At 34.8% G+C, this 14,607-nt stretch overlaps 1 protein-coding gene and 1 long non-coding RNA gene across 3 annotated transcripts; one reads left to right on the top strand and one right to left on the bottom strand.

Moving 5' to 3' along the window:
* Positions 1-1,331: 1,331 nt before the first annotated feature.
* Positions 1,332-7,760, top strand: lrrc59 (leucine rich repeat containing 59). 2 transcript variants are annotated; one of them, XM_034859482.1, is made up of 8 exons: positions 1,332-1,552; positions 1,715-1,824; positions 2,016-2,075; positions 2,737-2,895; positions 3,416-3,520; positions 3,599-3,671; positions 4,195-4,386; positions 7,145-7,760. In XM_034859482.1, exons 2-8 carry the CDS (start codon positions 1,723-1,725, stop codon positions 7,423-7,425), a joined length of 972 nt encoding a protein of 323 aa, XP_034715373.1. In that variant the 5' UTR covers positions 1,332-1,552; positions 1,715-1,722; the 3' UTR covers positions 7,426-7,760. The 2 variants fall into 2 exon arrangements, with proteins under 2 accessions (XP_034715373.1, XP_034715372.1); XM_034859481.1 differs by having other exon boundaries at positions 7,142-7,760.
* A 3,474-nt stretch (positions 7,761-11,234) lies between these two features.
* On the bottom strand, positions 11,235-11,994 carry LOC117936473. The gene is made up of 2 exons (XR_004654963.1): positions 11,897-11,994; positions 11,235-11,633 (listed from the first exon to the last, which is right to left on the bottom strand). It is a non-coding gene; the product is annotated as an uncharacterized LOC117936473 (long non-coding RNA).
* Positions 11,995-14,607: the final 2,613 nt, after the last annotated feature.

Below are 14,607 nucleotides of genomic sequence, written 5' to 3'. Positions count from 1 at the left end.
CTGTACATTCCTTATAACCAATGCGCTAACATGACTAAAACAAATATCCCCAAAACGATGCAGAAGGTCCTGTAGTTTGTAAAGCATGCTTTCTTTGAAAAATGTGGAGTGATTTGAGTAATCTTTGACTTGGCTTCTCCAGAGACAAAGAAGTCAATACAACATTTTTAAAAGGCTACGTAGTGACTTCGATGTTTAAAACTGGTCAGGTGTTTCTTTAACAATTTGAAACACATCTATAATATTCTGGAGCTAAATGTGTTTTACATGGGTTCAGTTAGTATATCAGTTATTATTGGGCTCTTTCTGTGGTGTTCTTTCACAGCTGCATCACTCTGCTCAATGTATTCATAATGGAACAGTCCTGATATGTGCTTTCTATACTGGTCATTATAGAACATAGTAGCATAGTATCAGTTTCTTCGATAAACAGTAACAACTAAAACAATATATGTACATATATACATACTGTATGTATATATATATATATATATATATATATATATATATATATATATATATATATATATATACACATCACATGGTATTTAAAACCACATTAGGACAGACAAGACAAGAAAAAAGAAAACCATAGCATGTATACATTGCCACTCATAACAAAGACCAAAGCACCAGGGGGGGCGGATAAAGTTCCAGACCAAAAAATAAAAAAAATAAAAAATATATATACATATATACCAAATACTGTTCAAACTGCTAATCCTGTACACAGTATCTAGTGTTGGCTATTCATGCCCATTACTGTATATTTTATATGATTCATTTTGTTATTCCGTATTATGCTTATACCAAATTCTTCCCATATTTTATTTTGTAAAAATAATCTGTCTGGCCTTTGATTGCCAGACCTACCTCAAAATGAGGATTAAAATGTAATCAGATATCTAAAGAAAAAAGATAGGATTTAGTAGAAGTTTTCGAAGTTATTGTGCAGCAGCAAAAAGAGGAAAGAGTTTAAACTGATATAAGCCAGAAATCATAAATAAAGTAAAAATCCAAAATATACACAATGCCAAAACTACAATTATTTGTTATTAATTATATGTACGATCATTGATACAAAGCCGTGTATATATTTTCTTAATTCTTTAAATTATTTATTAATTAATTCAATAATTTTCTATTTATATTATCCATCCATTACCTGTACAACAGACGGTAAAAAAACAACAACTAAAAATCAGGGCCTCTCTAAATCCTGCACAAAAAAATGAATACATAACACTCCAAAAGACAGTAAAACAACAACAACCAAAGAGCACAACAGGGCCTCTTCGAGTCCTGTGGTCGGTGTGAGTGTCCTCCGGTGCTGCAGGTGGCGCTGTTCGCTGCAACGTCTTCGCGGAGCGCTGTCTATCATTCAGTGACGTGGATTTTCATTTATGGCAGTCAGTGCTTCCCAAAACACAGACTTTCCAGCGTCCCTGAGCTTTTCAACTAACTTTCTTCGCATTTAGAAATTGTGACCACTCATTTTTATTTCATTCGTTTGTCTCACTTCAACACAGTTTTGTCACCGCTGTCGTAACAGGTGAGCAAACCGTGTAAAACGTTGGATGGGGCTTTTGCTCTCTGCTAGTCAAAAGTATCTTCAGTAACGTTACAAACTGTTAAAATGTGTTCAAAATGTCTTCGTGTCAGTGTTTGGTTTCCACAATAACGCTGCAGTGCATTCTTGCTGACCTTACCACAGACTCCAGAATGAGTAAAAACAGCAAAGTGTTGAACCTGAAGGATAAAATCAGTGGAAATGAAGTGGACCTGAGTCTGTGTAACCTCACCGAGGTGCCAGTCAGAGAGCTGGTGAGTTAACGTTACTCGTCTCTGTTTGTTAAAATGTTAAATAAATTAATATTCAATGCATTTTATGAATGTGCTATAACGTTAAACATAAGGCTACCATGCTGTGGTTGCATGTTAGAAATGGTTATTATGTAGGCCTACAGTTACTGCTGAAATGAAATTGACCCATATGCTATTGTTTATCCCAACAGGCTTTATTCACCAAAGCAACTTTCGTGGACTTGTCTTGTAACAACATTACCTCCCTTCCTGTAAGTACAAAAATACACTCATTCTACACTATAACAAGTATGTGAACACATACAAACAATGTGAATCCGGCTTTTTGTTCCTGTCAAAGTACACTGAAATAGCTAGGTAGACATTAAATGTAGTTATTATTTCAATTTTTAAAAGTGTTCTTATTTAAAATCAAAATGTCACAACAGCAGTTATGTTTACTTTTGTGGATTTGTAAAGGTTAAATGTGCCAAATCATGATGGCACTTACTACATAGATTTGTTTAAGGGATAAGGGATAGAGGCAGTTTTAAATTTTTAAATTAGTGTACGTTTGACGGCTTTTTTTTCTATTGTTGAACAGAAAGCAGTTACAAATTCACAGATTGTTAAATATGGTTTCAACTATTGCAAAATGAATGTGCTCGCTATTCTGTCATTTAAAACACTAAAGTTAGGGGGTTTAGCCAAAATGTGGAATCGGTCTCTGACATCTTTTTACCTCAGCACACTCTGGGATTACAGGGTAATACTAATATCCTGTATTTACTTGGTTCTTAGCCCTCCTTAGAGCACTTAGCTTGCTAACCTTAATCTTTACCTGCAGATTATTCAACATTGCCACTGTCACTAACCAAGTATGAATATTAGAACTTGAGTTCTTATTTCTTTGGCTTTGTTTACTTCTTGTAGCCAGAGTTCTGCAACCTTACCCACCTAGTGAAGGTGGATCTGAGTAAGAACCAACTGACCTGTCTGCCTGAAGACGTGGGTAACCTGGTCAACCTTCAACATCTCGACCTGTACAACAACAAACTGACTGTCCTGCCTGTCAGCTTCTCTCAGCTCAAGGTGGGTTTTATTTCTATACGCTTATTGACTTTCTTCCAGTCAAGATTGATACCGCTGTGTTAAATTTTAGGCTAACACCTGCAGTTAGTTTATCTTAGCTTAGCATAAAGACTGTAAGCAGGGGGAAACAGCTAGCCTTGCTCTGTCTAAAGGTCAAATATCTGCCTACCAGGACCTCTAAAGCTTACTAGTTATTTGTTTAATCTGTAAAATAAAACTTGCTAATTTGTGAGCATAAGAGGGTTTTTTACTTTTGTACAGGATTTGGCTAGCTGTTTACAGTCTTGATGCTAAGCTAGGCTAACCCGGCAGATAGTTGTAGCTTCATATTTAACATACAGACATAAGAGTGGTATCAATCTTCTCATCAAACTCTCTGCAAGTGCTAACCTTCACTGATATTTAAGTACTCTGCACTTGTGTCTGTTTTAAGAAATTTAAATGGGTGCAGACTCTTGCTTTGTTTTGATATCTGACCATATTTATTTAACTCAGTCTGTGTGTGTGTGCTTGTTCTCAGAGTCTGAAGTGGTTGGATCTGAAGGATAACCCGCTGGAGGCTGAACTGGCCAAGGCAGCAGGAGACTGTCTGGATGAGAAACAGTGCAAACAGTGTGCCTCCAAAGTGAGTGAGAGAGAAAGATTGCCAAAAGATCAACTAAGCAGCCTTCAATATCTAAAACTAAAATACTTTTTCTTCCAGGTTCTGCAGCACATGAATGGTCTTCAGGATGAGGTAGATCGTGCACGAGAGAAACGCCTTTTGAGGGAAAAAGGTAACAGGAAATCTTGAGCCTCAAATTAATTTCAGCAGATCAACTGCAATGTGATCAATAGAGATTATGACCCTCAATGCTTTTTTGGTACAGTACTGAAAACTGGCATTGAATGTCTGTTCAGATTTGTAGTCTTGCCTTCTTACTAGCATTTCCCGATTTAAAGATCAAAATACACATACTGTAGCTGAAACTCAAGTATCATATCAAATTTCTGGAAGAAGTATCCAGGTCCTCTGCTTAAATAAAAGTATCAATCCACCAATGTGAAAATACTCCTGAGTAAAAAAGTAGTTGTTCAAGCTCTATGATAGATATATTATTAAATATGACGTTATTAGGTTGTAAATACTAAATTAACTTGTAAGCGGCATTTAACTGTAGGTAAATAGGTTGTGATTATTCGTGGTAGAAATAAGAAAAAAAACTGACAGTTGTGCTCATTTGATGTAATGAACAAATGTGATGCTGATCAGTCTGTCTAGACCTCCTCAAAACACATTTTTTCCCCCTTCTTTATCAGAGCTGGAGAGGAAGAGGGAGATGAAGCAGAGAGAGCGGGAGGCCAGAGACAAGGAGGCTCGTAAACAGGAGAAGGCGGAGGAGAAGGAGAAGAGGAGGAGAGAGTACAACGCTCAGATGGCGGCGGCAGCTGCGAGGGAACAACAGAAGAAGAAGAGCGAGGAAAAGAAGAAAAAGAACGGACAGGCAGCAGGTCTGGATGATGCACCTCTGAAAGGGATATTTCATGTTTTTCTTTACCAAGTTAAAATTCCACTTACAACTAATGTAGTCAATGAGAGGCTTTTTGAGATGTTTAATGCACAAATGGCACAGGATATTAACGATTCTGTAAAATTTTAGCAGCAGCGTTTGTACTGCTGCGAAATATAAAACATACAAATTTTTTATGACGTTTTATGATTTTTTTGTCATACTATACTTGACTTTTTTTGAAATACTATGCTAAGCTATGTTTTTACAACATACTATTCACTCTGACTTTTTTGTGACCTTTTATGTAAAAACTATATTGTTGTATATACTTTCTTATGAATGACTTTACAATGTTTAGCCCTTTTCCACATACTATACTTTTTATGCTGCTTTATGACAAACTACACTGACCGCTTTATAATTTGTTTTTCCACATGAAATACTATGATTTTTAGGATTTTTTCAAAATACTGTGACTTTTTACAACTTATGACGTTTTTATAACTTATACAGAATACTATGGCTTATTATTTTTTCACATACTAAACTATGTCTTTTTATGATTTACAGTATGAGACTTTTTTGAAATACTATACTATGACTTAATACTATACTTTGCAATTACGTTTTATGAGTTTTTTGGACATACTATTCTATGATTTATTTATTTTTTACTTTTTCTGACATACTATACTACAACTTTTTGTGATGTTTTTTCGACCTACTATACTATGACTTTTTCGACATACCAAGCTATGACTTTTTTACTGATTTAGATTAAACTGTTGCTTTATTTACATGATGAGTAAGGTAGATGTGACAGTATACACAGTGGAGGGTAGGATGGAACCCATGATTCTTGTGTCATACTCTACGATGACTTTGTTAAGACTTTTTTTTTTAAATACCATAACATTTTAATGACTTTTTTCGATCTACTATAAAATTACCTTAATATGACTTTTTGAACGTACTATACTATGACTTCTTTTTGTAACTTTATTTTCGACATACAATACTATGACTATTCAACATACTATACTATGACTTTTTATGACTTTTTTCCACATTCTATACTATGGCCTATTTTTTATTTTTATGACTTTTTTTTCAACATGCTATAATATGACTTATTGTCATATGCCTTTTTTGTGATATTTCTTGACATACTATACTGTCTTTTTATATTTTAAATTTTTTTAATGATTTCTTTTTACACGCTGATCTGGATTTTTTTACAAATACTTTTTTTTGCCATGTAATACTATGACTTCTTTCGATATACTATACCAAGTCTTTTTATAATTTAAATTTAACAAAAACATTCACATATTTTTTATGATTTATTTTGACATGCTATACTATGACTTTCATGACTTGTTTTTACATACCATACTATTTCGTTTTATCCCTTTTTCTTTACTATGACTTCATGAGTTTTTTTTCAATGTACTGTACAACTTTTAAATGATTTTTTTCCCACATGCTATAATATGACCTTTTCTTTTTTTTTGACGTACTATACTATGACTTTCTACAAAAAGTCATTGTATAGTATGTTGAAAAAGTAATGGAAGTCATATTAATGTAAAAGTGTAGTATGTATAAAAAATCAGTTATAGTATAAAATGTCAAGAAAAAGTCATAGTATAATATTTTGAAAAAGAATAATAAAAAGTAATTTTATAGTATGTTCAAAACAGTAATTTAAAGGTCATGAAAAAGTAAGTATGTTGAAAGTTTGAAGAAAGTCATAGTATAGTGTGTCAAAAAAGTCATAGTGTTATATTTCAAAATAATTTATACAAAAAGTCATACTTTAGTATGTCAAAAATAGTCATAGCACGTTTTAAAAAGTCACTGAAAGGTCATATTATACTATGTTTGTAGAAATCACAAAAAATCATAGTATTGTATTTTTCAAAAAGTCAAAAGGTCAGTTTCTCAAAAAGACTCATTGTATAATACATTGAAAAAAAGTCACAGTATAGTCATGAAAATTTTACAGTAAAGTGTAAAAAAAAGTCATTGGATAGTAGGTCGAAAAAATCATAGTAAATATGTCAAAATAAAGTCATGTTGAAAAAGTATAGTATGTCGAAAAAAGTCTTAAAAAGTTGAAGTATAGTATTTTAAGGAAAGAACGTCATGACAAAGTCTGTATAGATTACGTCCAAAAAAACAGGTCATATTTTATTTTTTTGAAAAAGGTCATAATATAATCTGTTGAAAAAGTCATATTACAGTATGTTGAAAAAAAGTCTTAGGTCATGGAAAAGTATGTTGAAAACAGTCTAAGTATATTATATCAAGGGGAAAAAAAGGGGAAGCATATAGTATGTGGGGGGAAGAAAGTTAATATTATAGTATACCTTAAAAAAAAGTCATATTGTATGAAAATGTCATATTGTATGTTGAAAAAAAAGTCATAAAAAATTCATTAGTATAGTTTGTTGAAAAAAACTAAAAACATAGTATAGTAAGTTGAAAATTCTCGTAAGGTAGAAAAATCAAACCTAGAAAACAATAGGTAAGAAAAGATGCATTTTGTGAGAAACACAATAATTGTGTTATTTCTTGCACGGACGTAGTTGGTGTTTGGCAGCTGACTTTCAGAAATCAGTGGCTTATGTGTCCATTATCCCAGGACCTTTTTATCTTTCTAATTAATGTCGTTGATTCTTTGGTAGTGCAAAGTAAGCATAGTTTTTTTAGGGTTTATTCTAACAACACCCATTCTTGCTTCATCTTAGCAGATAAAAAGGTGGCTGTGGAATTGGCGCCTAAACCCCGACGTTCTGTCATTGGCCTGATGTTCAAGCTCCTCCTCCTGCTACTACTAGGATTGGCCGGCGTTGCTGCCACCTGCCGCCTGACCGACCTGCAGAAGGAAACCGCGTGTGTGCCAGTCAACATCTTTGTGGATGACAGCCTGTCCTGGGCCAAGGAGCAGGAGGGCGTGGTCAGACAACTTGTGCAAAATCTGTCTTCGGCAGCAAAGGAGTTTCTTGAATCCACACAAACGTCTAAGAACTAACTCAGAATCAACTTCCAGAGCTGTAGGTTTTCCACTCCAACTGGGATTTTTTTTATATAGATATATGCTGAAATCAAGAATATCATTAAGATGAGCAGCCCTTTGTCCACTTACCATGTTTGTGGTGCTGGGAAGTGAAGAGTTTGTACAAATGGAAAAAGTGGGGTGGACAGATGTTTTAAAATCATCTTAGATTCCTATGGAATTGTTGTTGCTTGTGTACTGTCTTTGTACTACAGCCTGTAAAAAAATCATCTTAAATGTCTCAATGGACCATGTTTTGCACAAACTAGGGTTTGTGTTTCAGTGCTTTACATGGAGCGTGGGGTGTATTTAGGAGATGTTCAGGTGGCCCTGTCTGTGCTTCACTCGAATGTCAATGCCATGACAATTGCCAGTTGGACCTGTGCATAAGCCGGCGTCAGACGTGGCAGTCTGGGCGTGAGCAGTGGAGGTACAATGTAGTACTCACTCGTCGGTGGCCTCTTCTGTCTTTATAGTCTTACATCAGTCAAACCAGCTCAATCACGCAGCAAACACACAATGTCTGGTAGGCAAACTATAGCCCCACTGATATATAGGTGGAATTTTATAATATCAGATAACAGTTTAAGGCGTACAAGTCAGCTTACTCAACACAGTACAGAATTGTCAAAGATATGTTTGTGGTCATTAAACAAATGTGTCATTGCATAGCTTTTCCAGCAGAGATCAAATTATCCTCTCCCTGTAACGATTAAGCGAACAACATATTTTAAAACATATTTTTCATTATTTATCCGTCGATCGAGTGATTAATCAGTTAATCACTAATTTATGTTAAAAAAATAAAAATATGGATATCTAAATAAATATATATTTATATATCCATATATATACCTCAGTTGGCAACTATATCCATATGGGCCTCAAAAATCCGGTATCAGTCAGGCTCTAATGTAAACCCTTCCCGGTGCACAAACTGTATTAGAAATACAACACCAACAATTTTGTGTTACCCCTTTAGCTAGTAATCTGTTCTATGTCACAGATATGCATTTTGAAAATCATGCTGTTGTGTTTTAGATCTTTGGAAGTATTTAACCTAATTTTACTACATTCATTGATTTCCATTACAGTCTGAAAAGTCATTACAGCTCAAATCTTCACTTAAAACAACTTAACCACACTAAATATATCTAGACTTGATGTTCTCTGTGATGGATAGATTAAAGACCTGTACCAAGTTTCAAGAGAATTGATTTAAATACTGCACGGACAAAATGGAAACCAGTGACTGCATGGAAGGTAGGAATTGTAGAGAAGAAAAGCCACATTTGCAAAAGGGTTATCTGTAATATAAGGCATTCATTGTTGATAAGGGGATATTGCTTGCTTGTAAAAACAGTGAAATGGTCCTTCATGGTTGTTACAATTTTTAACTTCACTGTAGCTTGGAATTCCCAAATCATCTAGTATAATACCAAGAGTTGATATTGATCTAACAGTCCAAAATCTGAAATTACTTTCATCTTCTAATCTGTGAACTTAAAAAAATTAAAGGGTTCTATAACTTTAACTAGTGACTTTTGTCAACTTGTTTTCATTTGCTGTCATGCAGAAAGCTGCCTTTCTGCTGGGTTTTTTGTACAGCTTTGTCCATGCTCTTAAACATTAATAAATGGCTATGCACTGCAAAGAAATACTTTAACATTGTGCCTGTTTTTGAACAGACTTTGAGTTAGGATTGGGGCCAAAATGATTTACAATAACTTAACCAAAATAAACAAGACTAAAAATAGCCAAATATTAAATATGATCAGGAAATGAATGAGTAAATAAGACAATAATAAATGAGAAAATGTTCTCATTTATTGTTGTCTTATTTACTTGGTTCATGTTAACAATTTGGTCTGTACCAAAAACATTGACTTCCGATAACCAGCCTTAACGAGGATGGTGATAGAGTGATAGCGATAATATAGATGCCAGACAGATAGACAGAAGCTCCATGGCATACTAATAGGAATAATTTGTCAGTTAGGAAAATACTTGCATTCACTTTCCTACCGGAAGTTAGATAAGGAGATCAAATCTACTCTCATGTTACCAGCTTCTTAGCTTAGCATTAGGACTGGAAACAGCTAGCCCGGCTTGGTCTAAAGGTTGTTTTTAAAGTTCTGATTCTGTATGCATTAAAAAAAGAGATACATGTTTATTAATGGAGAAGGAGCACAGCGGTTCAGCCCAGGTTCAGAGTTGCCAGCTGATGGAACAAAGGGGGAGTGTTCCCTCTGTGAAACCTCAGTTGGCAACTGAGATTTTGGCTTTGCCATCTGAAAGCAAAGACACATGCATTTTAAGTTGATTTGGCAATAATGTAATTATTATGTTAAGTGGCTCACAGAAAAGCACCTATGTCAGAAACCAGATATAGAAAAACTAACCTATATGATATGTGAATAATTTTTCAAGAAATAAAATGAGCAAATTTTGCAATAAATTATTGCATAAAAAGTGCTTTAACAAACAAGATAAACACATTTAAATGCAAATATCTGCCAATTCACATTGTGTGAAGAAGTCACAATATTGGGAAAATAAATAATTATTTAATACAACTCAAACTGCTTTACACTCATAGTAAGAAATGCAAACAAATTAATTATTTTGGTCAATGACTTATTGAGTAATTTTAGTCACATTCTGGGTACATTATTTACATTGTGCTGCAAGGCTCAAATGTGCATATAATGGTGTTTTTCCACTGCATGGTACCTCCTCAACTCGCCTCGCCTTTTTTGGTTTTCCATTATAAAAAAGTCTCTGGTACCTGCTAACAGGTACTTTTTTTTAGTATCACCTCAATTGAGGTTCCAAGCAAGGTGATGCGATTTCAAAATGTGCCGTGAAAACCTGCAGACGACTGATTGGTCGGAGATAATGGTCACTATTCACTGCATCATCATTGCTAGCGAAAGATGGTGGTGTCCTGAACAAACCCGCCATGTTTAAATAGTTTAGCCAGCTTCTTTTGAAACTAAACGTGTCTTCTGGTTCTGGCAACAACCCTATGCTGAGAATCCAAAGCAACACACACACACCTCCGACGTTCAGTGTGTGTGTGTGTGTTGTAGTTCATTCTTTTTGCTTAATCAAGATTAATGACATGCTAATCTTGTATCAGTTTTGTTTGTACAATTTGTTCTAAACCACATCAATAGTGCACATGATATTATATCACAGATATCAGAAGGTACTCTGACCAATTATCTAGGTATTTCAGTCACATACATACAGCATATGAACATTGATTTCATGCTACATATTGAATCTATATTGATTTGAATCGCAAGGTCCCTGCCAATACACAATCTTAATAGACATGTACATGACATTACACTTATACACTTAAGACTACTACATTAAGAAAGTAAAGTTTTATATTATTTTTTTCAGATTCATTTTATATCAACAGAAAAGAAGCAAAAAAAAAAAAGGTGAAACAAATTTAAGTTCAGCTTTAAGACTGCAATGGCTTTTTCAAAATCCAGAGATACTTAATGACTAAAAGCTACTCTGATCAAAATGTTTATATTAACAATAGTTCAAACGACAATGTGGAAATGAAAAGGGTTTGTTCACAGTGACAAAGCCTTGGATATTTATAGACAGACTTTGCAAGTATTTTTTATTAAAAAAAAAAAAGAAGCAAATTGAATTAGAATCTTTCACTAATAACAATGCTACATGTATGGAGTCTGTACTTTTAACTGACCTTTTCTTAATCTTAATCAATTATATTATCACAAATGTGCTGATAGTTTTTAAGACTTCAGTGAACTATATTTAAATCTACACTTTCTACAGGTTTTGTCTTCTTGTCCAGGTGGAGGATTTGAATAAGTGTGGAGCAAAAGGAATGGAAGAGTCTTAGTGTGTCTGCTGAGATTGTGTGGAAGGAAAAAGCTGCAGCAGAGCAGTCCAGATACAGTGATGACACAGATCTAGAAGAACACACAGGGATGATGACAATGATGATGATGATGATGATGATGTTGATGGTGGACCATGGAGCTGATCTCAGAGCAGTTCTCAGCAATAAAAGTCATCCCAGTAACATGACCCAGTCAGAGCTAAGGCTGCTTAGCGTCTCTGGATCATCAGGACACCCCTTAACCTCTCAAAACATCCACCTTTCTGATCCCAGTTAGTGAGTAAACTTCCATCTGATGAGAGAAGGAAACAACAGAAGTGATAAATAAGTGTTTACAAAGACTCCCTTCATCAACTGTCAGTCAGTTATGCACCACATCCAATATAAAGACCAGCAGAGACTTCAGTCCAGTTTACAACACATCCTTTATGGTCTCATGTTAACATTTTGGAGATTGAAGGAGATTGAAGCACACAGACCTGCAGAGACATTGGACATCAAAACGGTTGACTGTGCAAATGTCAGTGAATGCAATGACTCCAACCCTCTACTGACCTCAGAGTCTCCAGTTTACAGTGCAAACTATTCTTCAGATCACGAAGCAGCTTAACTCCTGAATCCTGCAGCGCGTTTCCTCTCAGATCCAGCTCTCTCTTATATTTCCAATTTCTTTTCGATATTACTCAGGTTAGGGACATTTCTGTAATACTGTTTTGTGTTCTTTCACTTTTGCTTAGCAACACACTTCAGTTCTAGTAGTTTGCAATTAGTGATTTTTGTACTTCATACCAATTTGAATATTTTGTCCCCTATAATGTTTCTAATGGGGCTGAGGATGCTGCAGAATGTGACAGAAAACTATTGAAAAAGTTTTCTAATTACTAACTTCAGTTACTAATGACAGAAACGTAATGACTTATAATTAATAAACATTTCACCATTAGTAGCTACTTGGGAGCTTTTGATCATCAATTGTCACAGAACTGTAGATGTTCAAATTTCCATTTAGTATCTGCACTCTGAAGGACGTCTTGGTGATGATCATAGATCATATTTAATTTCCAAGAACTTAAACCCACATCATGTTTGGAAGATGAAATGGTTACATTATGAAGGTGGCAAAAAGTTTTTGTTCTGCTCTTTTAAAAAGATAAACTGACACTGACACATGGGTCATGTTCATTTTTAAAAAGGAATAAGTAAAGCACTATTGCTTTTAGCAATACATAATGTATGAAATATGTTTGCATGATGGATAATATCCATTTCCAAATCATTTTAACTGCATATTAACTTCCCACAGTAAATACCTTAAACATTAATGTAAATGAGCTCACATGAGAAATATGAGAGCAGTCTGAAAGCAAGTAACCACCGTCACCATTAGTCTGATGAAACTCTTTTAATATTTCTAATATGTCCACTCAGTAAAGAGATGTCTAACTGTTAAAGAGATAGAACCTTTAAAAAAAACATGCCTCCAATAAATATCTCTTTTGATGTTAAAACAATTACCTGACTGGAGTACAAGGAAAATGCACACTGAGGTTTAGGAGGATAAAACAAGTCATAATTATATGCTTCCACTTTACATTTGGGGTCACAAAGGCGTTCAATAAAGCTCCCGCAGTTTGCATTTGATCTTAACCAGCCTTTGGTTCACAAGCTAATTCTAAGAAATGCAGCAGACTAATGGGGCAATTAGGAGGAACATGAGACAAATATGTTTGTTGTAATGTATAAGAGATGTGTTTCACTCCAATTAGGCCTCAGTGGTTACTCTTTGTTCACCAGGAAATGGAAATGCTACTCTTCCCACATTATTCTGCACTTAAATTACAGACAAGACTATTCAAGTTAAATGGGATGTTCATGAACCATTTTGATCATAGTCATGACCCTGGTCTCTTCTGAAAGTCAACTGTTTGAATTTCACAATAAGTCCAAAGTTACATTGGACCAAATGTAAAGAGGCCCAAACTTGCCTTTCGCCTCTATTATGTTTACATTTTACAGTTCTGTTTTATGTAACGCTTTTACAAAACAAGTGCCGGTGGGCCGTGATATTAGGATCTTAAAGTGCTCATATAATTTTTTCTGGCTTTTTTCCTTTCCTTTATTGTCTAATATATCTTTTTTGTGCACGTAATAGGTTTAAAAAGTCCAAAGTCCAACCCAAAGAGACTTACCATCTTTTAGAGAAAACACTGTTGACAAACTGCTCCAAACAGCTCTATTGTAGTCCAGCCTTTACTTCGATGACGATAATGCTTGGCTAGCTGCTAGCCTGGCACGCCCATTATACTCTGCTTCTGACTGGCTAGTAGTCCTTACCTAGGTACTGCCCATATGCGACTCCCAACAAAGATGGAACAACTCGGCAGTTTAACAAAGAGCCCAACGAATTAAAAAGAGGAGCTGCAGCAATGTGCACAACACCAAAAACAGTTTTTTTTTGTTTGTTTTTTTATTTAAACCATGTAAACCTATTCTGATATAACCTCTAAATACAATTATGAACCTGAAAAGGACGATATTATGAGCACTTGAAAATAGCTTACACAAAACAGATCATGTTTTGTGTTTTCAGTTGATGAGCGTTCACTGCCGACCTGAATAAAATTGACCACTTCCACACAAAAAAAACATATTGAAAACCACACACCGTTTCTATCCTTTATTTCTCTTTTTCGGCTACAAATGCTTCAGAGAAAAGCAGTCAGTCTGAATATTAAAATGAACTGTAGGCCATTAAAAGGGTTGTTTGTGGGCTTATAGTGGAAGATTATTAAGAAACTTGGTCTGCTTTTCCAAGGAAATATTTTTGACTAGCTGGGGGAAAAGCACAAAAGCAGCTATTCACTGTCTTGCAGAGTTAGATAGGCAGATTGATACCACTCTCACATCTGTACCGCAAATATGATGCCTCAGCCAGCAGTTGGTTAGCTTAGCTTAGCATAAAGACTGGAATCAGCTAGTCTGGCTCTGTTAGAAGCTAACAAAATCCATCTAACAGCAAAACTAAAATTCAATAATTTACACACGCTATATCTTGTTTGTTTGACAGTTGTGAAAAAAGGGCATTCCGGAGAAGTTACAACACCGAAAAATACTCCACAGGTAGAGGTTTTACAGGGAGATTTTTACTCTAAGTTAAGAAGTGTTAGCAATAAGCGTACTGATGACTTGCATGTCTCCAAAGAAAAGAGGAATGAAAAATAGGAGGAAAAGGGAGACAAAAAAGAAAGAAGGGAAGAAAAGGCTGT

The sequence above is a fragment of the Etheostoma cragini genome, chromosome 21, assembly GCF_013103735.1.
Source record: "Etheostoma cragini isolate CJK2018 chromosome 21, CSU_Ecrag_1.0, whole genome shotgun sequence".
Classification (NCBI taxonomy): Eukaryota; Metazoa; Chordata; class Actinopteri; order Perciformes; family Percidae; genus Etheostoma; species Etheostoma cragini.
This window is presented reverse-complemented; position numbering and strand designations above follow the sequence as displayed.